The 25,278-nt window shown below is 36.7% G+C and overlaps 1 protein-coding gene across 5 annotated transcripts in view; it reads right to left on the minus strand.

Moving 5' to 3' along the window:
- Positions 1 to 17,229, minus strand: part of MAX (MYC associated factor X) — a 39,586-nt gene extending 22,357 nt beyond the window's left edge. The window contains exons 1-3 of one of the 5 annotated variants that reach the window (XM_031952725.1): positions 16,927 to 17,229; positions 16,174 to 16,200; positions 8,341 to 8,448 (exon numbers count right to left, since the gene is read on the minus strand). In XM_031952725.1, the coding sequence (XP_031808585.1) occupies positions 8,341 to 8,448; positions 16,174 to 16,200; positions 16,927 to 16,962 (171 nt within the window). In that variant the 5' untranslated portion in view covers positions 16,963 to 17,229. Of the gene's footprint in view, positions 1 to 8,340; positions 8,449 to 16,173; positions 16,201 to 16,926 lie in introns of those variants that run through there. The other 4 variants (XM_031952726.1, XM_031952727.1, XM_031952729.1 and 1 more) reach the window with 4 other exon arrangements.
- Positions 17,230 to 25,278: the final 8,049 nt, after the last annotated feature.

Genomic DNA, 25,278 nt, shown 5'->3' on the forward strand with positions numbered 1-25,278 from the left:
TTAATTGAAAGAGAGATGGACTTACAAATAACTACCACCAGTTACAGTGACATCTCTCACTTAACATCTGAAAATTGATAGTTGGTTTCTGAGTCTTCTAAATTTGGTTAGTGTAAACCAACTGTAGAGACAGCTGGTGGCTCAGCAGATTAGAGTATTAGGTGTAGAGTTAGGAGACCCTGAGTTCAAATTCAGTGTGACCCTAGGCCAAGTCACTTAATCTCTATTTGTCTTTATTTCCTCCATTGTAAAGCCGAAGCTATTATTAGTATCTACCTCACAGAGTTGTCAGGAGCATCAGATGAGATGATATCTGTAAAAGCAGTTATCACAGTACTTAGCACATTGTAGGTGTTATATAAGTACTTATTACCTTTCCCAGAGCTTGATCATTTCTATGTAGACTAAATTTCTGACCTGAAGAGTTAAAGATCAGATACTCAACCTTAAGTAACCACCTCCAGATATATATATATCTATATATCTGGGAGGGTACTTAACTTCATAGCTTGGACTAGAGGATATGTGACTGTGCTTTCAGATTCTATTTTGTAAAAAATCTTGATCAAATTGGCTTAATCAATAATATAACAGGTGTGACAGAGGAGGCATAGCTCATACGAAAAGATCTGGAATTCTTAATGAATTTAAATGCAAACCAACTAAAAGTAAGATATGGCAACTATAGAATCTAATATGATCTTTACAGTATATTAAAAGAAGGTTAATGTCCAAGATAATGGAAGTTAATAGTTCTGGTATATTCTGACTTGGTCAGACTAATTCCCTATCAAAGGATAGGGATTCTCTTATATAAGGAAAAAGCATTAGTATTCCCAAATCATCTTCTGTTAGCTAAATAAACATCTTGTAGCCAAGAAAGGCACAAGTATCTGTAAGAGGACAGAAATGGTACCTGGCCTTTCACTCAAAGGGCTCAACCCTTTTCCAAAGGCCGTCTCAAAATGGTTTGTGTATTACATAAAATCTAGGACTCAACATACTATAGATATGGCAGAGATGAAAACTAAACCAATTTAGCACAAGGATAAGGTAGAATAAATGTTACACTTAGGATTGGAAAGACTTAGTTGTGCAAACCATGGTCAAAAAAACCTCTAAGCCTCAGTTTCCTCGTATGTAAAAATGAGATGATAACATTCATAATACCCACTTCACTTGGAAGTTATGAAGCTCAAATTAGAAATGTTCAAAGTGCTTTGTAAACCTTAAAAAACCATAGAAAAATCAATGTTATTCTAAAACAATCGGTACCTATCCTAAAGTACAGCTAAAGGATGGTGGAATAGTTTCAGTAAGAATTATTATGCTCTTATTCTCTGAGTTGAAGCCTAGAGTTCAGGGTCATGTGCCTCTGGAACCCAGAGGGAAGGTCCCAGTAAGTAACTTGGACCTTATTTCAATCATATGGACGATCTGATCTGTAGTAGTACTTGTCCCCTGGTTTAATCTTTATAAATTTTGCTTTATAAAATATCTGCCATTTTATTGCAGATATCACATACATTTTTTAAAAAAAAGCAGGCAGCACTCAGGTAAGCATGTGGCAGAAAAATCTTGAAATCTAACTGGAGATACAGGATAGATATGCACTTAAGAACAAAAAAAATATGTTAAACAACTAAATGCTCAATAGATTTCATCATTTGAGAGGATAAGGAGGCCAGAAAGAATTCATATAAGGCTGAATCTTAAACTTTATAAAACCAGAGGGAATGTTTGTGTGTACATACAGATATGGATAATACTACATCACATATACAATGAGATAGAACTGTTTGGCCAGAACAACAAGGTTTACATAGAAAAAGGGGAAAGAAGAAATATAACAATAAGATGTCCAACTATGAAAGGCCTTGAATACCAATCTGATTTTCATATAATGGTTAGCAAATAAAAGTTTTTGAGCAGTGGGCTATCATGCCAGTATCAAACAGCATTTTGGGTTTATATTTATGTCACAAAATAAGAATGGATAAATCTGGACAGAATAAGAAAGCATAAACATTAGTCTGGAAACTATGAGATCTAGGCTAATAGCAATAGGAATCGAAAGAAAAGAGCAGAATCAAAGAACATTACAAAAGGACTGAGAAATGACAATTGTAGTTCGACAGGGGGGATGGATGGAAGAAAGAAGTCAAAGATGATTTTAAGATCTAGGGTTGAATGACCATGAGAATGATTACCTAGGGAGTCTTCAAGATGAAGCTAATTTTAAGACCAAATTTAGTTTAAAATATTGCAATGTTTAAAGTGATACAATTGAAGATATCAGGAGACAATTTAGAGATTCTGTCCTGAAGCTAAGGAGATGGGTCAGAGCTAGAGACATAGGTACAAACAGCACTTTTCATATCTGTTATAGCATTTAAAATCCTCAATAATCTGGTCCCAATCAACCTTTCCATGCTGATTACATGTTATTACACCGATTATATTGTCATTCCACTTTTATATGCTTTAACCAAACTGACATTCTAGAATCTTTAGTTTCCTTAAGAATCTTGTCACTCCTCTCCAAAGAAAAACTCTTCCTGACATCCTCTTAAAATTACCTGATGTGTGTGTGTGTGTGTGTGTGTGTGTGTGTGTGTGTGTACAGTATACTCCTAATAGAACAAGTTCTTTGAAGGGTGGGATTATTTTGGTTTTGTCTTTATTCAGTCCCATCATTTACCACTTACTTAGTAGGCATCTAACAAATGTGTGTTGAACCTAATTGAATTTCATCTCCATAAAAACCCTGACAGATAAACAGTGCAAATATTATCCTTAAGTTAGACTTTGACCTGGTCACGAGTCACATGAAAGGGCAATAAGAATTTTAGTGAGGTGAAATGAGCCGGGCTTTGGTTTTGTGTTAATCCAGAACACAATCTTTTTAATGTCTCATTGAGATACAAGGAAACAATGTAGTTGGATGAAATGTACCAAGTCCACGGTAATACTTTCCACTTGGTAGTACTAACATACTTCTGGAAATGTAGCTAAGTATCACTGGGTTTTTGATTAATCTTGCTTGTCTGAAGCGGAGTTTGGTTTGATTAATATTCCTTTCTTTCCCCTTTAAGGAAATCAGGCTTTAATAGAATATAAAAATAAACTAGACACAAAACTCTATACCACTCATCTAGCATGTATACTACCATAACTGTTATTTATCTTTTTACACATACACATAAAATATACATGTATGATATACATACTCATACCCCTCTCAGATTATAAACCCCTTAGAAGAATGCAGCCATGATACCAAAAAACTTTCTAAATGATCTCAGACTTATAAACCTAATGACTCATGTCTTAAATCTTTTTGTCCCCAAAGCCCATTACAGACTCCTACTCCCAATAGTATATACTCAAAGGTTTGCTTGATGCTATTTAAAATTTTTATTTTTTGATTTTTTTTGTTCTTTGAAAACTTAATTGACCTTTCTTTTTTTATACCACTCTTCCTCCACTAAAGCCTTTCCTTGTAACAAAAAATAATAATAGACTATATTTGACACATATGACACACTTCATATCTATAATCACTAATTCACTACCAAAAGGAGGTTTTCATCATCTGTTCCTCTGGACCAAGTCTAAATAATAAGTACAATATCATATACAGCCTCAAGAATGTTTGCTGGGGGATGCTTGCAAAACTAAAATTTTGACTTTTCTTATCTCAATCTCATAAGAAAGTTGGAATTTGCTTTGACTGCACAAAGCCCCATATGGCAACATGACTCTGGAGCCAGGAGTAGTGGTACCTGCCTGTCATACCTGACTTTAGGGAAGGCTGATGCTTGTGGATCTTTTTGAGTTGGGGAGTTCTGAGCTTCAATAGAACCAACATTGATCCAGTGTTTGCCCTATGTTTAATGATGTTATAGTGATTCCTTAGAAGAGAAGGACCAGGCTGCTTTAAGAGAGAAAAACCAGCCTCATTTATAAAAAAACAAACAAAAAACAGAACAAGGTAAAGCTTCCCTAATGGTCAACATTGGTATTGGGTCCATGAATGACTGCTGTACTTCAAGCCCAAACAAGACAAGAAGGCCTAGTCTCTGCACCCCCCCCCCCCAAAAAAAAATAATTAACACGGCAGTATGATGAGAATGAATTTGGGCATGGATAACTGAAGCCTTTATTTGTATGAATGGGATTATTGAATGTAGCTCTTTAGCTCCATTACCAACTACAATGGCAAGAAGTAGTCCCTTTAAGTCCAGGTACTAGGGACTAACTTATGGTATAGCAGAAATATGCTTCTACTTTAAAAGACATACATGACCCCTCAGATTCTCACCAAATAAGTAGGATGTATTTTTAATGCTTTTGTCTAATTGCCAATGAAAACTAACATTTTTGAGGCAAATAATATTTCTTTGGTCAGCAATATATCAGAGTAAAATTCCTTAAAGAGTAGTTAATATTGAGGGCCAAAATTCATCTGAGATTTGCTTTTATTACTATTGGTACTAGATATCTTTCTTGGGTGTCCTACCTCCAAATTTACAAGAAGAGCAATACACATAAATAATAGTGAATAGGACTAAAGAATAAACTTCAGATGAAGACTTTCCAAACTAGTTATCAATAGGAATTAATCTTTCAGCAGCCATAAAAACTTCCCAGAATAAAACAGCTGCATATTCATCTTTATTAATGCAGCCATATGGAACCAGAAAGCTTTTTGAATGTACAAACATAATGACTACCACCTACTAAGTAACTACTAACTACAAATAGTCAAGAGTATTTTATCAGTAGCACAAAAATGCTATACAGCCTAGAAAGTATAGAATAATCTTTATCTAACTGAAGATGTCAGGCATATAAAATATAACCATTCAAGTAGTAATTTCCTCAGCAGACATACGGATCACTTTATTTTTCTTAGGCAAAAAGCGGATCATTTTCAATGAGAACAGACACTCTTAAACAGCCCTTGCCCAACTCAACGTTAATATCCATGTTACTAGAAAGAAGTTTAGAGAAAAATTGGGTTGAAGTCCTAATACTTAGTAGTGCTATAATCAGGTAAATGTTTAAATTTAAATCAGGTAAATGTTCAACACTGGTAAATGGTTAACAATTGCCTCTATGGTAACTGTACCCATGACATACTTTTAAAGTTTTATCTGCATTACTAACATTTTTTCCATTGATTACTTTAAAATCTAGTAAAAATCAACAAAACAATAAAACAAGCCCTGATTTGTACAATTTGCTAGTTTCTTGAAGTATAAATACAAATAATGAAAATTCAGTTAGTTAAAGCTGGGCTCTAGCACACTCCTGACTGTGATGCTCAAATAACAAATATTTATGTAAGTTACTATTAGTATAATCTTAATTTCATATCAAAGAACCACCTGTAAGTTGCTCATACACTGAATGAAATAATTTAGCAGTGATTATCTAACCTAGAAGGAAACTGTCCCAAACTGTCTTCTGATACTAAAAGATGGTAAATCATAAAGCAATTTAAGTATGAATTATTAAAATTAATTTGCATCATTAAATCAACTGAACTAGGAATATTCAAAGTTAGGAAAAACTCAAGGACAACTGGCCTAAGATATTGGAGCTACGCTGATAGAAGTCTAAATGGAAAAGACCTTTGGCTACTGATTTGTCACAATCCAAATTACCACAAGCCAAATCAAGAACAAATTACTTTCCTTTGGTTTAAATGTTTTTTTTTTTTTAAATTGCATCAGTAGTTAAGAGTTTGGAAGTTGGATAAATCTATTTGGATCACTGGATTCACTGCACATATGGAACAACACCAGAAGAGAAAAGGAGTAATGAAGTACGTAACTCTGAATTTGCAATTTTTTTTTTAAACCAAGTAAAACTAAAGAGTTCAGAATTCCTAGTGTCAACTTTCTTTAATCACTTTTGCTGGGAAAACGCTGTAGTTAGATTTCAGAATTAAAAAGGTACCCAATAACTTCAGAACTAGGATTTATAAAGTAGGTATAATTAATGGCAAATGACTTCAGTCTTCCAGCCTACAAACTAGTAGTTAAAGAATCCGATTCTTTATATATGACTTTATATAATAGAGCCATTATCCCAGATCAGTTTGGGAATTATATCAACATAAAAATGTTTTCCCAGTTTTTCTTCATATAGACAAAGAAGGTTGCATTTCTATAAGTTGATAAGGATTCACAAGATTTTTTGTTTTCTTAAATTCTGAATTCCAAAGTAAATAATTTTCTATATATAAAAACATAAAAAGAGAATTGTATATGAAACTTTTAATGTCTATTTCATGCTGCCTACTTTTTAAAAATACATAATAGATTCAACATGTTACTGTTTTGTGTGTGTGTGTAAAATGCATACAGGAGGACTGAAGATCAAAATCAGGATTTTTTTTAATGTGTAAAAAATATGAGAAAAAAAATTGTAAATCCTACTTTGTGGCTCCCTATAAGGTTACTAGAATTGTTTCTTTTTTTATATACCAACTAATGCTAGAAACATTATAAGAATCCTCAAAAGCTCACTTACATAGTATTTTAAAATTTACAAAGTTTAAATTTAAACTTTAAAGTTTACAGATATACGATAGAAAGATGCACCAATTATCAGTGACTCAGCCCTTTGTACACATGCACTTTGACTGAGAGGGTGGCTCTGTGACCAGCTGTTTCAGATTCTTTGGTCTGTGACTATGCTGCACCTAGAAATGCTGTTGTTCCAAGATGAATACCTTTGCCTTAGAGTCATTAAATGAAGTCTACAATAGGTAAATCTAACTCAGAAAAACTCTTGATTCCACGATAGCAGGTATTCACATGGCCTATTTATTTATTCTTCTGATAAAGGTCAGCCCTAACCTATGATTTAGTGCTATGAAAGACTGACCACACCTTAGGGCATACTTCCAAGCATTTTGACTCACTGAAGTGCCAGTGCGAGTGTAAAAAAAAAAAAAAAAAAAGTCACAACAATTTCAAATACATCCTAGTTATTCAAATACAATCTAGACCTTAGCTAAGTGCAAAACATCACCAGACTTCTATACCTAAAGAAAGCTATTCAAATTATTCCTATAAGCATTAAGAAGTCTATGGTCACTCACTCTATTGAACAACAGTTCAACATGAGCCATTTAACTACTTATGTTCTATTTTAAGGACCAAACTATCTGTGAAAACAGATGTTTCACCTCAGAATTCCAAGAACTGACCCTTGTCCACAACCTCTTGCTTTGCTTTCAAATATGGAAACAGCTGGTGATTGCCTCTCCAGGGAAACACTAATTTTTGGAAGGCCAATCCCATTTATGAGGATACATATTTATGTGTCTCTCCACAAAACTTAGCAGACTGTTCACACTCACTGGAAACTGTGTCTGGAAAAAAAAGTTACTAGAACTTGGTTCACAGAGGGTTCTGAAAATTTTTATCTGTAGTCATTATTTACTATTTTCTCTGGGCAAAGAATATTCATCAACCAATAGCACAATGGAGTTTTGCTGTTTTGGGCCCATAAGTGTGAAAGGAGAGTAAAAACCTGTGCTCGTTAATATGTGCAAGTATATATATATATGTATAAACATACTTAAAGCAAGATTTTTATTTTTATAATTTTTCTCATTTTGTTTTGGCTATCCATAATTACTGGCATTTAATAAATAATAAAGAATCACCCAACTGAGTAGTTCATAAATAGAACCATTATTTCTTATATAGTTTGGTTGTGGCGAATGGGAAAAAGTAGGTTAGGGAGTTTATGTGATTTTTGTTCTAAGTGAAGCAAGAATCAATTTTTATTTTTTCTCATTTTGTTTTGGTGATCCATAATTACTGGCATTTAATAAATAATAAAGAATCACCCAACTGAGTAGTTCATAAATAGAACCATTATTTCTTATATAGTTTGGTAGTGGCAAATGGGAAAAAGTAGGTTAGGGAGTTTATGTGATTTTTGTTCTAAGTGAAGCAAGAATCATAAAATGTTTTAAGAATTATTATTTTGCTTCCCTTATCAGGGAGGGGATGGGGAAGGATGGAGGGAGAGAATTTGAAACTCAAAATTTTAAAAAACAAATGTTAAAAAATTGTTTTTACATGTAATTAAAAAATAAAATATATAAAAAAAAATTAAAGTGATAAACAGGGCAACTGTATTATGCTTAAAAGGCACCAAAGACAATAAAATAATAGAGAGAGAGGAGAAGAAGGAAGAAGAATTATGATAGGTATTAGATTACCTCCAGATGCTTTCTTTTCCCATGCAGATCAGATTCATTATCTCTGAAAGGGACTAGGGGTAGCCTATTAGCTTTCTCAATAAACTCACCTTCTCTCCTTGGAGTGATGGGACAGAGTCCCGCAAACTGTGAAAGCTATCTTTGATGTGGTCCCTGCGTTTTCGCTCCAGTGCATTATGATGAGCTCGTTTGTCAGCCTGAAAGAGAAAATGAGAGAGTACATCAGAACCAACATTCCCAATACATAGCACCAAAGGATCCAGGTTTCATTCCAGAGGTTTATGTTGTCAGTGATGTCCCTGGCAACTGGACTAGGAAGCACTGAATTGAAGGGGATAATTGAGTGGGGAGGAATCTCCAGAATTAGGCCCTGTTAAAGGCAGAAAGAAAGATGAGTAGCAGCAAGGTCTGTGACAGGTACATCCAAGGCAGTTCGACACATCTGGCTCATGCACAAGTAAAAAAGTTATTCATGGAAGCAAAACGTGATTCTCTTGAAACAATTTCTTTCCCCAAACTTCCTGATGTGATACAACAGCCAGTGATCAGTGACAAAATTCCAGGTAGACACATTAGTAAAGTGTAATCATCTCCACTAAGGGAAGCTTCCCTTAACATATATGCCCAAGGAAGGAATAAATTACACATACTGTGCTAGTTTCTCAAAGAAGTCCAAACAGTGATTCTGTGTTCCCAACATGATAATATCCCCATTTGTGACCCTTGCAGTTTGTACAAAAGAGAACTCTGAAAGAACTCCATATGCATAAATCTGTGACTAGTTGGGAAAACAATACAAAACAAAAAGACAAAGATTCCAGCTCTATTTAGGCTTCCCGATTCTTAACATCCATGCGAAACATTTCTCTTTCAATCAAGTTTATACCAGAGGGACACAGTTCTTAGATGGCAAAGCTTTCCACCTTCACACACTCAGAATAAATCTCCCTTAGTCACTTGTTGCAAAACACATTCACTTGGCAGGGTCCAAATATCCACAAACCAGAGTCTCCTTTTCTTTAAAACACTTTAAATCATAAACAAGAACAATCAGCTGAAGAGACATAGAGGCTGTCAATGTGCTAGTCCTCAAAAGGGAATGGCTTACTTATCTCAATTCAAGTGAAAAGGGTAAATTAATCTTTATGATACAATGCAAGTGCTACTATTGCTTTAAAGTAAGGATTTAAACCACATCTGGGTTATAAAGAGTTATGGGAAAGACTTTAGACTGAGAAATTACTCCTAGTATACCAATGATATCATTTATATAGCTCTACTTTTGGTGATCTAAAGAATAAATTTATGTGCAAAAGGAAATAGCAAGTAACTTAAACTTACATAGAGAGCATCAAGAGGATAGAACAGAGAGCATTAAAGTAAGGCTAAAAACAGTAATTCAATTTGGTATTGGAATGATGCATAACACTATTAAGTCCTAAAAGATATAATCTGCTGTAATCAATAAGCCCTTGTTCCATACTGTGATGTGAAAACACAACTTTAGACAGGAGATGTAACAGGACTTTAACCACAGTTGACCATTTAAGAGAAAGGGGAGACTAGCATAGAGAAGGAAGGCAGCTGTTACAACTTTAGTTACATCCTGATTCCCAAATACAGTATTCTATCTATTCCTCTAACTTAACACATGGTTCCCATCATAATTATGGACAGAGAACTGCCAGAAAACACAACTTTTCTTTTTCCAAGGTATATGACTGAGCAGTTTCTAAAAAAAAAAAAAAAAAAAAATCATTTACCTTGTTCACCAAGTAATGAATGCACTATCCTGAACCAAAGCCATACCATAAAACTGAGGAAAACCATTAGATACAACCTTGGTTGCCAAACAAATTTAAGTCAATGAATTTTCATCTATTATTACACCACCTGAATATAGTTTAGTCTGTAACTCAGGGGTCCTCAAACTACAGCCAGCAGGCCAGATGCAGCAGCTGAGGACGTTTATCCCCCTCACCTAAGGCTATGAAGTTTCTTTATTTAAAGGCCCACAAAAAAAAGTTTTTGTTTTTACTATAGTCCAGCCCTCCAACAGCCTGAGGGACAGTGAACTGGTCCCCTATTTAAAAAGTTTTAGGACCCCTGCTGTAACTACTTTCTAGTTGTATAAATTAGTGGGATGAAATAATATGTAGCATACAAATTTAAGAATCCAGATCTGTTCTCTCCTTCTACTGCTGCTTATCTTTTTTCTAGGACAAAGCTGCAAAGCTTGGAAGAACACACTAACATCTCATATCTAAAGTGGCCAATATACTAATCATGCAAAATGTTCTCTCCAATGTCCTCTATTCCACTGACATTATCTGCAATACATCTTTAAATCTCCAATAGGGACCCATCGAGCAGCCCAAGATTTTGCTGCTTTTTAAGCTCTTAACTTTTGGTCTTCTTTCTATCTCAATGCTATTCAATTCAGAGGGCTGTACATAAAAGCAACATCATGAAACTATAATTATAATCTATCCTGATCCTCCCTCTCTACTCCCTTGCAAAAAATTTTCCTCTCTTTTTTTTTGGGGGGGGGGGGGGGAGAAGCCTTTCAAATATGTTAGAAATCAAGATGGACCTGGTTTCACTAGGTCCTAAATCAGTAAGGTGGAGCTAAGCACAATTTAAGACCAAAATCATCCCCACAATGCACTACTCCCTTCCCATTCACTGAGCCCTGAAAAGACTGAAACGGACAACAAGCCTTTTGGTTGGAGAACTGTAAGTGAACTTGGCTTTCAACCATCAGCAGAAATCTTGGCTTGTCATTTGGGGAGGAAGCCAAGTTTGAAAAGTTGGCTCAACAATGCAGGCAGCACAGTTTGCTGCCTGGTAGAAAGCCTGGGCTGGAGACTGTTGTTCTCAAAGCAGTGGATGGAATTACAAGAACGGTTCCAGGTCCAATTTAACTAGCAGAAGAGAGGAAACAAAAAACAATCCCTGCTGCCATGTCTACCCCTAAGTTGCCACACCTATCAATGGCCAATCTGTGAAGCTCTTAGGGATGAATAAGGCAAGGAAAATGCACTCCACTAACCCTACCTACAACGTTCATCTAGCTTACGTTGGTAACACCCACAACTTAACTACATACTTTCAGCTACAACCAAGGCAAATCTGTACTTGAGCTCTCATCAGTATTTCTAGGGGCTTTGGAGCATATACAAACCTTTAGGCTAAGTTGACAACTGTGCTTGGGCACAGATACATTCAATATCAAATCAGGGCATTCTGACAACACTATCCACCATTCATCAGAATAGCCAATTGCCAGGATACTACTGTTCATCAATAACTTGTTAAGTGCCTTCATATACTGGCATTTACTTTACTAAGTAGTAAATCTCACTTTGGTTAGTGAGTACTGCCAGCATGTAGTATATAGGTTCTTCCCACAGGCACATACAAAATATGTAAAGGCATATACTGTGTACAAAGGAAGTTAAAACAAAATGAGCCTGCTCTGTTCTGCAATGGGGAAGTCACACAAATATCTAGGGACAGGAAAATTCCTAGAGTGGCCAGTAAGCCAGGGAAAAACTTACCAACATGCACCATAGAGATAGCAGCTGCAGATCCTGCCTTTTCTCAAGTAAACTGGATTCATGGTGCCTGCCAAAGTAGCATTCCTTCAGGCCATCCCAGGCTTACAAAAATACTATGGGATACTGAAGAGTGGCCCACAGATGCTCAACAGGAACTCAGGCACAAAAGAGCTTCCAGCTTTGACTTCTCTGCCAAGGTCTTTATTCTTCCATTCAGTTCTCCTTCCACTGAACTTCCCACAGATGCAGTCAGAATAAAAATCTTCTACAATTTGTTCATCCATCCCTGACACTAACAAGTACATATTAAGTTGTTAAATGTTGAAAAGGAAATGCCACCTTTTTTAGCCAAACTGCTTAACTTAAAGGAGAGTTCATATAGTCTGATGGATTCTGCTTAAAAATGGAGGAAACCTATTTAAACTATTTCCTTCTAATTTTCTGAATACAGACTGTATCCTCATTCAATGTTTTCTGTTAGCATCCTTTTTCCTGAAAACATCAAGTAGGTGGAAGATAGTACCAAGAAATATCTCATCAGACTGGCTCCAAATATCCAAGGAATTCTGTGAGCAGAATTCTTTCAAAACTAATGTAGATATATCTATATCTATACATCACATCCAAAAACAGGGAAATTGATAAATAATTTGCCTGCACTAATTTTTTTAGGGTAGCAATCTATCACAACTCATTGATTTTTAAGAAATTCTGAGTTTGAAATCTTGGTAGTTTTATTACCATAATCATTAAAATTTTAACTTTTTTTTAATCTACATCTCTGATTTTATCCATATACTTATTACACCATTGACATGTGTCACATAGTTAAGTCTGTGTTAGATACTAGTCTTCTTAACTCTCATTCAGCTTTTTTTCCTTCATGTTTACTGTTACTTTTACAAAACCTTTACTTATGGCCTGGATCTGAGACTTCACTGGGGCAGAGAATTACCCTTGAGGAATTTCCCCCAACTATGCATTAGCTATAACTGTTCTGCAACTTACAGCATTAGAGACTCTAGGAAGAGAGGCTAAGTGACTTGCAGAGGGTCACATAGGTAGCATGTGAATAACAGGTGGGCCAACCCACCCCATACTGACTCCAAGGATAGTTCTCTAACCTATATAGTTCTCTAATCTATATCATCCTGTTCCTGATATTAATGATGAATACATCAGGGCTCAAAACTCAAGAAATCCACAAGAAATCATTACTTAGGGAAGATACAACTAATAAAGCATTCAAAAATTGAACATTACTCTGAAGCCACTTAAAAGATTCAGTCTGATCAACAGAAGATTTCAACCACCAATGATGGTAGCCAGCAATGATATAAATGTACCAAAGACGATGGAACAACAACAAAAATTTAATTCAAGTGCCCCACAAGTTTATTTGATGAAATAACTTTTAAACTGAGTCAGAACATCAAGGTTAGAACACACAACTGCCTGAAGCTAACTATTCATTGACCAAATTTACAGCTTTTTTTGGAAGATTAATCCTTGGAGTTGAGGAATATGACTAACAAAATATGGCATCACATTATACTTCATTTACTAGAGGAAACTATTTTGAACCTAGTGAACTTCTGGCCAGAACCCTGGATTCCTATCCAAACTGATCAATTAGTCCAACACTGCAGCCATCTTACAGAAAATTACTTTTAAACAGGATCCTAACAGCAAGGCATAGCTAGTTGTTAATAGTAATAAAGCTCTATTCAGGAGCCAAAGGTGTTGGAATTTTAGCATTGTAACTAACTACTTTAAAAGAAGTAGAGTATCTGTGCCATAAAATTGGTTCTTGCTACAAAAAGTGTACTTTGCTATTCAAGTTCAATTCACACAGGATCTGTTCTCCTTCCTTTCTGAATACACTACAATTCTGAGAAGCAAGTTTCTTGGAGAGGCTAACACTTCACATCAGAAATGGAATTGCACAAACCTGTTTTAAAACTTCTAGAAGATATGCTGCAGTTGCAGTATGCTGAGCTAGCATGAAGAACAATTTCTTAGAAATAGTCTCAGGTCTCACATACTTGTATTCAAAGCTTAAACCCCTTCCTGTGAAATGCCACCAAAACAGAAAGCATAAAAACATTATGTGCAAAGGAATTTATCTTTTTAAAGTTCACACAATAAATTCTTCCATTACTTTTTAAAGAGTTCAAAGAATTAAAGTAAAAAGACAATCGCATCAGTTGGGATTCTTGCAACATGGTAATTTTTGTCATAGTTTTCTATGCTGCTGAAATATTCTCCCAATCATTCTTCTGGATTATTTGCTGACTGTTTTGTTCTAGTCCAGATTATTTTTTCTCCTACCAATTAAAGTCTTTATCTTTTGCATGGTTCCCACAGAATATTAAATTCAGTTTCACTTTCTTTATTTAGCTTTATTTCCTACTTTATGTCAGTCTCTTATGTCTCATGACACAGGATTTTTACACCTGTAAAACAAAACATTTTCTAAGTAATTTTTAAACTTATTACAATATTGATCCAAATTATTTAATATTTTTTCCTGTTACTTCAGCTTGATTTTTCCTTCAAAAGTCAAGGCCTAAAAATGGCTCTTCCATAACTAGAATTTTTTTTCATTTAGGGAAAAAAAAAATGTCCAGGCCTTGGGTTTTGGGATACAAATTTGATCATTCATCCTACGAAGAGGAATTTTTATTCTTCTACAAGATCCTGATAGTTATTTGGGATACTGAAAAATATGCTTTTAACACATCTGCTTTTTTTTCATGCTGTTGTGATTACCTTGTGCACAATATTTGAAAGTTTCTGCAAGCCAAATTAAAAAAAAAACCCTGCCCCTGAAAAAAATCAAAGGGATAAACTATCTAGACACCTTAACATTTAATCATAAACTTTTAGACAAAGTCCTGAGTTTGAATATTAATGTGCAGAAAAATACATTTTAATAATTTTGTGGCCATTTAAAATCAATGCATCAACCATTTGAAAACCAAAAACAAGTCTGAAAAAGCTAATTACTCTCAACAACAATAACAAGAAAACCCAACTGGTTTCTTGCTGAAAGTCCATGACTAATTGTTCTCCCAAAAAGGCCAGAAAAGTAGCTCTTCAAGGACTTTCTCCTTTCCTACCTTCATTTGGGCCACTTTCAGATCACATCAAAGGAATTCGGGAGAAAAGTAATTTTTTGTTTAAAAAAAGTAGTGTTAAAGTGAATATACTATTAAGGAGATTTAAAACAAAAAATCCAAAATAAGGACTCTCAAAAGTTAAATGAAATTTTGGCAAAATCTACCCATTAAAATGATTAAAAAAAAAAAAAAAAAAAAGACAACTAGAAGCTGTTTTCAGGTCTAATGAAAGAATTAATTATATCCTGGGATTTCTCTTAACATTATTTAAATTCTTCTGAAGTTTCTAGTCTCTGAATCACAGCTTGCTCTGTTATCAAGTCTAACTCAGCAAGGTTTTCTCTCTTTAAATTATTATTCTTTACTACTTCCAAATGCAAACTATAAAGAACTTTGTTGTGATTCATCTCCCTCTTTCCCACTCTTAATCTCCCTCTGTTTTGTGCCTACAACAAAATCTCTTCCTCCCATGCCCATTCAAATTCACTAAACACTTCCAGGTTCCCAACAATTTTAGATTGTATCTACAATCCACTGAAACAAGAATTGAGTACATTAATACAGAAAACCGAAGAAATGACCTAACACATTTTCTGTCTTCCCCTCTTAACGAACCTACTTACTCCCATTCCTCTCTTCCACATCAACTCCAAGCTTTTTCTCTTTAGTTTCAAAACCTACTTCAACTCATGGGCCTAAAGCACAATCTGCTACTGTTCCTGTATGTGCAACTTGTGGCTTTAATTTCTGCATTACATTCTTGTGTAATACTGCTAGGCTCTTTAAGGAATACAGTACTCATATTGCTCTTTTCATTTCTATGATCACATGTGCCTCCAGAGTAACAATGGTTTGAAAGCTACGTCTCCAAATATTCTCAGCTTCTTTGCCTTCAAATATTGACAACGACTGAATTCAGAACTTCCTCCTTTCCTGAATCCAAATAGTAGTTATATAGATCCCTTGGATTTGATCCCTCAAGAATCAGATCCCTTCCTAAGGACAAAGCTCCTCCCACTCACCTAGACTCAATGGAATCTAACACCTGAGAATCTAGAATGATTAAGTTTGCAACCCTTCTCCCCACATCTAGAATCCCAGACGTAGGCCCCCACCTCACCTCCAGCATCTCACAGTGCAGTTTACCATCATAACATTGAAAGTAACAGAACTCTCTCTGACCCCGAAAAGGATTAGAACTGAACGGAAATGAAAATGAAATGGAGAGAAGGAGACGTACCGCAGATTGAAACCTCGGTTGCTCTTCCTGGAATAAGAGAGAGAAAAATAGAAAATATAGAAGTTATTTTTACGCTTCACATTCAAAAATAAGAAAGAAAATGCCGGCGGAGAAGGAAGCAGGGGATGGGGAGTACGCCCGACCCTCCTCCCTTCCCCCCAGCCGGGATCCCCGTGCTGGGCTGGGGGGCGTGTGAGTCTTGTGCGCCGCCCCTTCTTCCGGGATCCAGCCCAGCCCGAGGGGACGCGCTGGGGGGGAAGGGGTCCTGAATGCTCCCTAGGGCATTCTGGGCACCCCAAACCCCAGGTCCGGGGGGGGGGGGGGGGGGGGGAAGGTGTTTGGGGAAGGGTCCTTAACACAACAACCCCCTTTCGCTAGATATGGACAATGGACTGCTGAGTGTACCCCCATCCCGGCACCGAGGGGTCAGGGAAGGGAGTAGACCGGCCCCAGTGACGCTGCCCTCCCCCGCGGGGGTGTGGTGAGGAGAGTTGGGAGGGGAGAGAGGAAGGGTTCCCCATGGCCATTTCTCCCTATTCGGACTCCAGAGGCCGCAGTGGCCGGGCGAGGGAGCCAAGCGCCCGGACCGAAGCAGCGACGGCGGACCCGTCTAGGGAGAGGAAGGGCGAGGAGGAAGCGGCCCGGCCTCCGCACGCCTCCCCCGGCCCCCCCACCCCGTCCAGTTCCGTCTCTGGCCTCTGGCTCCGACCCCCAAACAGACACGCACGGGAAGGAAGAAACCCCGGGACTCACGTCGCTCTCCACCTCGATGTCATCGTTATCGCTCATTTCCTACGGCCCAGGGAGCGGCCACTGCAGCGGCGGCTGGGAAAGGGGGAGGGGTAGAGGGGAGGGGGAAGTCAGGGACAACAACAAGCCGGGCCGCACACGCTCGCTCGCTCGCTCCCTCACTCACTCCCTCACTCACTCCCTCACTCACACATACACTCACACACACATACACACATACACACACACACTCACTCACTCACTCTCACACACACACACAACAAGGCTAGAACCACCTCCTCACTGCAGCACCGGATCAACGGCGGCACGCACGCCCGGCCCCCCGCCCACGTGACCGGACTCGGCCGCGCAAGGGCCGCTGAGACTTGGAGTCCACTCTCCTTCAATCGCCCAAGGACTGAAGATCCAGGAAGAACTACAAATCCCGTTAGGCACGACCAACACTCAGAGCCGCTCCGGCTTGTTGACGAGGACCAGAGCGCCTGCGTGTCCCGCGAAGGAGGGAGGGAGACAGGAGAGCGTGGAGCCTTCTGGGAGTTGTAGTACTCGGCGTGGCGGGGGGGTGTGGAGCGAGTTGTCAGGAGGTTTTTCTCCCTGGGTAGCCGTAGAGGCTGCTGGGTAGGGAGAGGACACGTGGAGGCTGCTGAAGCTCCGGGAGCGGCGTGGGGTGTCCAGGCACGCACTCTTTGCTGGGCGATCGGCCTGCGGGGGAGGGTGGGGAAGTCTCTCACGCGTACGGCGCGGCGCAAGAGCGTCCGAATGATAATTTCCCTTCTCCCCTGACTCGCCCGCCACGGTTTCCCGCGGCGGATGTAAGCCACTTTGGGAGGAACTCTGCGCAAAGGAAAACCTTGTCCCGCGGGAGACTCGGCGATTTGTCACTGGCGTTTTAAATGTGGGCAGAAGCTTTAGGCATCCTAGGTGTGAACTGCAGACCGGAAGTGTGAATCTGCCCGTCAGTCAGTCTCGGAACTTGTTTTTTTCCTGGGGGCTTCAGGCTGTGAACACCTTTCTGGTGTGTCAGAGGAAGTCCCAAAACTTACCGATCCCCTATGTATCAGGTTTTAAAAAAACATAGTGAGGAATTAAAATTTTTTTTTCTTTGAAATTTTTAGGTTATTTAAAGTGACAAGTGGCAAATGAAGATGAGAAGTGGAAGCTGATAATAGGTTATTTGGAAAGACCCTGGTGCCAACTTGTGGTGCGAGGCCTTTCTTGAATTTGTTACTAGATTGCCTCCTTGTCCCGTTGCCCAACCCATTATTCTGTATATGCTTCATATTCTCCACGTGTTAAATATTCCCGGTAGTATGTAAATTTCTCGAGTTCCAGAAAGACTTTCCTTAAGGGATCAGAATCGGAACCCTGAATAGGATAAATAATCTGGAATAGGCTTAAATAATTGGCTAAGGGAATATATTTTTCTTTTTTTATTTTATTTTATTTTATTTATTTATTTTTGGTTTTTATTTAATAGCCTTTTATTTACAGGATATATGCATGGGTAACTTTACAGCATTAACAATTGCCAAACCTCTTGTTCCAATTTTTCACCTCTTACCCCCCCACCCCCTCCCCTAGATGGCAGGATGACCAGTAGATGTTAAATATATTAAAATATAAATTAGATACACAATAAGTATACCTGACCAAAACGTTATTTTGCTGTACAAAAAGAATCAGACTCTGAAATATTGTACAATTAGCTTGTGAAGGAAATCAAAAATGCAGGTGTGCATAAATATAGGGATTGGGAATTCAATGTAATGGTTTTTAGTCATCTCCCAGAGTTCTTTTTCTGGGCATAGCTAGTTCAGTTCATTACTGCTCCATTGGAAATGATTTGGTTGATCTCGTTGCTGAGGATGGCCTGGTCCATCAGAACTGGTCATCATATAATATTGTTGTTGAAGTATATAATGATCTCCTGGTCCTGCTCATTTCACTCAGCATCAGTTCGTGTAAGTCTCTCCAGGCCTTTCTGAAATCATCCTGTTGGTCATTTCTTACAGAACAATAATATTCCATAACATTCATATACCACAATTTATTCAGCCATTCTCCAACTGATGGGCATAAGCCTGTTATGTTTCAAAGGCCTCATGGACAAGTTATTCTCTTCTAGAAGGCCAATATGGGAATATTATATATTGCATGAGGTGCTTAGTTTCCTTCAGAGCTTTTTTATCTGATTTATGGTTCACCGGTTTGATGTGGAATTAACATTCAGGTGGTAAATGAGAAATATATCCTCTGGAAACCCAAGAGATTGTTTTCTTAGCACAATGATATTGTGGCACAATTCTTTTTTTTTTTTTTTTTTAAATTTATTTATTTAATAGCCTTTTATTTACAGGTTATATGTATGGGTAACTTTACAGCATTGACAATTGCCAAACCTCTTCTTCCAATTTTTCCCCTCCTTCCCCCCACCCTCCCTAGATGGCATGGATGACCAGTAGATGTTAAATATATTAAAATATAAATTAGATACACAATAAGTATACATGACCAAAACGTTATTTTGCTGTACAAAAAGAATCAGACTCTGAAATATTGTACAATTAGCTTGTGAAGGAAATCAAAAATGCAGGTGTGCATAAATATAGGGATTGGGAATTCAATGTAGTGGTTTTTAGTCATCATCCAGAATTCTTTCTCTGGGCGTAGCTGGTTCAGTTCATTACTGCTCCACTGGAAATGATTTGGCTGATCTCGTTGCTGAGGATGGCCAGGTCCATCAGAACTGGTCATCATATAGTGTTGTTGTTGAAGTATATAATGATCTCCTGGTCCTGCTCATTTCACTCAGCATCAGTTCGTGTAAGTCTCTCCAGGCCTTTCTGAAATCCTCCTGCTGGTCATTTCTTACAGAACAATAATATTCCATAATATTCATATACCACAATTTATTCAGCCATTCTCCAACTGATGGGCATCCAGTTTCCAGTTTCTAGCCACTACAAAGAGGGCTGTATTGTGCTAAGATGACAGGAAAAAATAATGATGATTGTTGGAGGGGATGCGGGAAAACTGGGACATTGATGCATTGTTGGTGGAGTTGTGAACGAATCCAACCATTTTGGAGAGTAGTTTGGAACTATGCTCAAAAAGTTATCAAGCTGTGCATACCCTTTGATCCAGCAGTGTTACTACTGGGATTATATCCCAAAGAGATTATAAAGAAGGGAAAGGGACCTGTATGTGCACGAATGTTTGTGGCAGCCCTTTTTGTAGTGGCTAAAAACTGGAAACTGAATGGATGTCCATCAGTTGGAGAATGGCTGAATAAATTGTGGTATATGAATATTATGGAATATTACTGTTCTGTAAGAAATGACCAACAGGAGGATTTCAGAAAGGCCTGGAGAGACTTACACGAACTGATGCTGAGTGAAATGAGCAGGACCAGGAGATCATTATATACTTCAACAACAATACTAGATGATGACCAGTTCTGATGGATCAGGCCATCCTCAGCAACGAGATCAACCAAATCATTTCTAATGGAGCAGTAATGAACTGAACTAGCTATGCCCAGAAAAAGAACTCTGGGAGATGACTAAAAACCATTACATTGAATTCCCAATCCCTATATTTATGCACATCTGCATTTTTGATTTCCTTCACAAGCTAATTGTACAATATTTCAGAGTCTGATTCTTTTTGTACTATATTGTGGCACGATTCTTGATAGTGGTGCAGATTTTTATTAATACTTTTTGTGAAAATTGATTTTTGGCATTCATGTCTGAGAATTTTTAGGTCAGTATGAAGCACAAGAGAATAGCTTCAAGTTCTTGTTTGTTCTTAACCAGACTTGAAGTCATTAAAATTATTTATTTGGCTCTGAAGATAAAAATCATTTGTTTTTTTTTGTTTTTTTTATAGCCTTTTATTTATAGGATATATACATGGGTAACTTTACAGCATTAACAATTGCCAAACCTCTTGTTCCAATTTTTCACCTCTTACCCCCCCCCCCCCTCCCCTAGATGGCAGGATGACCAGTAGATGTTAAATATATTAAAATATAAATTAGATACACAATAAGTATACCTGACCAAAACGTTATTTTGCTGTACAAAAAGAATCAGACTCTGAAATATTGTACAATTAGCTTGTGAAGGAAATCAAAAATGCAGGTGTGCATAAATATAGGGATTGGGAATTCAATGTAATGGTTTTTAGTCATCTCCCAGAGTTCTTTTTCTGGGCATAGCTAGTTCAGTTCATTACTGCTCCATTAGAAATGATTTGGTTGATCTCGTTGCTGAGGGTGGCCTGGTCCATCAGAACTGGTCATCATATAGTATTGTTGTTGAAGTATATAATGATCTCCTGGTCCTGCTCATTTCACTCAGCATCAGTTCGTGTAAGTCTCTCCAGGCCTTTCTGAAATTATCCTGTTGGTCAAAAAATCATTTGTTTTGTGACAAATAACACCTACCTTGAAAGATTATTGTGAGGATCAAATGAGATAACATTTGTAAAACTTATCCTAGTGCCAGGCACATATAAGTACTATGTAATAATGTTAACTGTTATTATTATTAATAATAGCAGTAAGTAGTAATAGTAGTTGTTGGAATCTTTTACAAAATGTGAAGACATTGGAGTTGATTTGATCTGATTTTGGGCCAGAACTTGAAACAAGGTATTAGGTGGAACTGATTGAACAATGCTTGTGTTCACACCTTTAGAGAGCTCAAGTATCTAAGTACTCAATGGAGTTCACACGAGAGTTCAGGGCTAGTATAAGAGCTGAATTCACACCTCCCTTAGGACCAGAGAGCACTCTGGGAGATAACCCAGAATCCCTCTCCCTCCAGAAGGTGGAGTTAACCTTGGGGAGATCACATAAATGAAGGAAGCTCTTGGAGCGAAAGGAGAATTTCTCTGGAACATCAACAGGGCTCTGAGACAGAACACTCTGGAAGAAAAGACTACTCGCCACAGACTGGAGATTGAGAAGCCACGAGTCGGAGCTGACTGGAGACTGAAGAAAGCAGAGGCAAGAGCCAAGGACAAAGCTACAAGATCTCTTGGAGCCAGGCTGGCCCCCAGGAAAACCAACAACAGTAGTAGTAAAAATGTTCTGCACAATGCCAGCTACATAGTAGGAACTATTTAAATGCTTATTCCCTTTTCTTTCTCATTACATTTATTATACTGTGACTTGTTAGCCAGTTCCTAACTTATGGGCATCTTCTTAGTTTCTAGTTATTTGCTACAGAAAGAAGTATTACTATAGATATTTTTGTACATTTTTGATCTTTTAGGAGAATGAGCCTAGTTATAGAATCACTGGGTCAAAAGATGTGCACAGTTTAGGGACTTTTGGGTATAGTTCCAAATTGTCTTTTAGAATAGCTGACCAATTATAAAGTTCTACCAACAAAGCGTTTGTGTGCCTTACTTCTTACATCACTTTTAACAATTATCACTTCCCCTTTTTGTCATCTTTGCCAATCTTCTAAGTATAAATCAGACATCAGAATTATTTTAGTCTGCATTTCCCTTGTTAGAGATTTGTAGCATTTTTTCATATGATTGATGATAATCTGAATTTCTTCCCTTGAAAACTGACTGATCATAACTGATGACTATCAATTAGGTAATGGTTCTTTTTTTCATGTATTAGATCAGTTCTTTGAATTTCAACCTTTTATCACAGAAATATTGAAAAGATATTTTTTCCTACTCAACTGTTTCTCAGCGTTTTAACTGCGTTGCTTTTGTTTGTGAAAAATCTTTTCAATTTCATGTCATTTGAACTGACCATTTTATGCTCTGTAACATTCCTTGTTTGATCAAGGATTCTTCTCCTGACAATAGTTAAGAAAAGTATTTCCTTTCTTGTTTCTCTATTTTTTATGATGATTTTTCATATCTTGAGTCATGTATCCATTTGAAGTTTTTTGTGATAAGAGATGTGAGAATATTGGTCTAAACTAAATATCTTAAGAGATACATTCTAGTTTTTCCAGTAGTTTTTATTAAATAGTGAATACTTTCCTCTGTAGCTCTAGTTTTTGGATTTTTCAAATGGTATGTTAGTTTCTGAATTATATGTATATATTCTGTTCCAATTAACTGATTTTTCTATTTTTTTCCAACCAGTATCAAATAATTGTGGTGTTCACTGCTTTGTATTATGATTTAAGATCTGTAATTGGAAGTCTATTACTTCTTTACATTCCCCCCTCCCCCTTGTTTCCTTTCCTTTTAGGTGAATTTTATTATTTTTTCTGGTTCTATCAAAGCAATATTTTAGTAGTTTTGTGTATATAACAATGAATAAATTAATTTAGATAGTATTTTCATTTCTATTGGCATGCTTATCCATGAAAAAGTAATGTCTCTCCAATCATATTGGTTTAGTTTTGTTATTAGCTTTCCTTCTTTCTTCCCTCCTTCCCTCTCTCCTTTCTTTCCTGCCTCCTTTTCTCTTTTTGCTCCCTCCTTCCCTTTCTCCTCCCTCCTTTCTTTCTCTCCTTCCTTCCTTCCTTGTTCAAATCTCACCTCAGATACTTACTAGCTGTGTGACCCTGGACAAGTCACTTAATCCTGTTTGTCTCAGTTTCCTCATCTCTAAAATGAGTTGGAGAAGGAAATGGGAAATCACTCTAGTATCTTTGCCAAGAAAACCCCAAATAGAGTCACAAAGAGTTGGATACAACTGAAAATGACGGAAAAATAACAAATCTCCATTCTACCCAAAAACTAAACCCCACTCTTGTCCCTCCCTATTCCTTTCTCTTTTTCTGTAGTTTCATATTATTTCTACACTAAATTATGTATATACATATATGTGTATATGTTCAATCTGCTTTTGTTCAGATGAGAGTAAGGTTTTCTTTCCCTTTTTTCTATGTTTGTATAATTTCCCACACTAAGGTTATATGAGATGATAGTAAATTCTGTCTTTTTCCCCCAGGATATTTCTTATTTTCTTTTCCTATTTATTTTAAGATGATCTAAAAAAGAATAAAGTTATCCATGGGCTTTCTGTTTACCTTTTAAAACTCTATGATTTTTAAAGACATTAGGATTCTGCAGGAACACATTTCTTCATCTCCATATAAAATACATTCAGTTTAACATGATAGTAACAAAACTGTTTAACTTACTTTTACTCTTTTTAAAATATTTTTTAAAATTTCCTTTTTATTTTTTGCATCACTATCAATAAGCACCAACTCCTCCCTTCATATAAAGTCATCTATCCATTGAAACTAGTATAGTTAAGCAAAACAAACATTGACTCTATAAATAAAAGCATGCCTCTTTGCGTAGCTCTAAACAAGATAAAAAGTTGGAAGCATACTACTTCATGTATTTAATGAAAGTCATGATTTGTCACTATACTGATTAGAATATTAAAATCTTTAAAAGTGATTTTCCTTTACATTATTATGATTTCAAATAAGTTATTTTCCTGTTCCTCTTTACCTTATTGTGCATCATTTTATATACTTTTTTTCTATGTTTCTCTGAATTCATTGTTTTAGTTTATTTAATTTCTTATGACACACATATTTTAAAAATTTGTATTATGAGCAACCATCAAAAGATATGACTATTTTAATTTACAAATATAAGGAAAATTATATTTTAAATTGAATCTATATTACACAGCTTTAAAAATGTATATATTAAATTTAACATAACAGTATCAACACTGTTGATCTTTATTCCCTTTTGAACTTCCTTAGATTCTCTTTTATAAACTTTTAAATGTTTCATTGCTTGTTTTTTTTTCTTTTTTGCATCACCCTTACTACTCAAACTTTCCCCTCTTAAGCAAATAATTTCAATACATTGCCCATGCCTGAAAATGAATATCTCATTTTGTTCCACTAGTCCATTCCTTCTTTGCTGAGAGATGAGATACTATCAACTTTTTGGAGTCATTAGTTATTTCACTGATCAGAGTTCTTAATCCACTCACAGCAGTTTTCATTTACATTCTAAAACAAATTCAAAAAAACAAAGCAGTCCCTGCCCTCATGTTCTATTGGGGGGGAAGGGGAGAATTACATGTATGTAGAAAATTAAATATGAAATAGTTGAGTAGTTTCATAGAGATTATTAATATTATGTTAATTATTACTTATATTAATTACTGGAGACATAAAGATAGGTGTTTCTTTAGGAAATAGCACTTGACCTGAAGTCAGTGTCACTTGAAGGAAGATAGGAATTCACCAAGAAATACAGGAAAAGAGATGATCTATTCGTGTAGCAAGAGAAAAGGATAACCTGTAGAACCTGCATATTTCATTGCTGTAACGTTAAAAGATCTGGGGGAATGATCCCAGCACATTGAGTGAACTCTGTGAAGAAGCCATG

The sequence above is a fragment of the Sarcophilus harrisii genome, chromosome 2, assembly GCF_902635505.1.
Source record: "Sarcophilus harrisii chromosome 2, mSarHar1.11, whole genome shotgun sequence".
Lineage (NCBI taxonomy): Eukaryota > Metazoa > Chordata > Mammalia > Dasyuromorphia > Dasyuridae > Sarcophilus > Sarcophilus harrisii.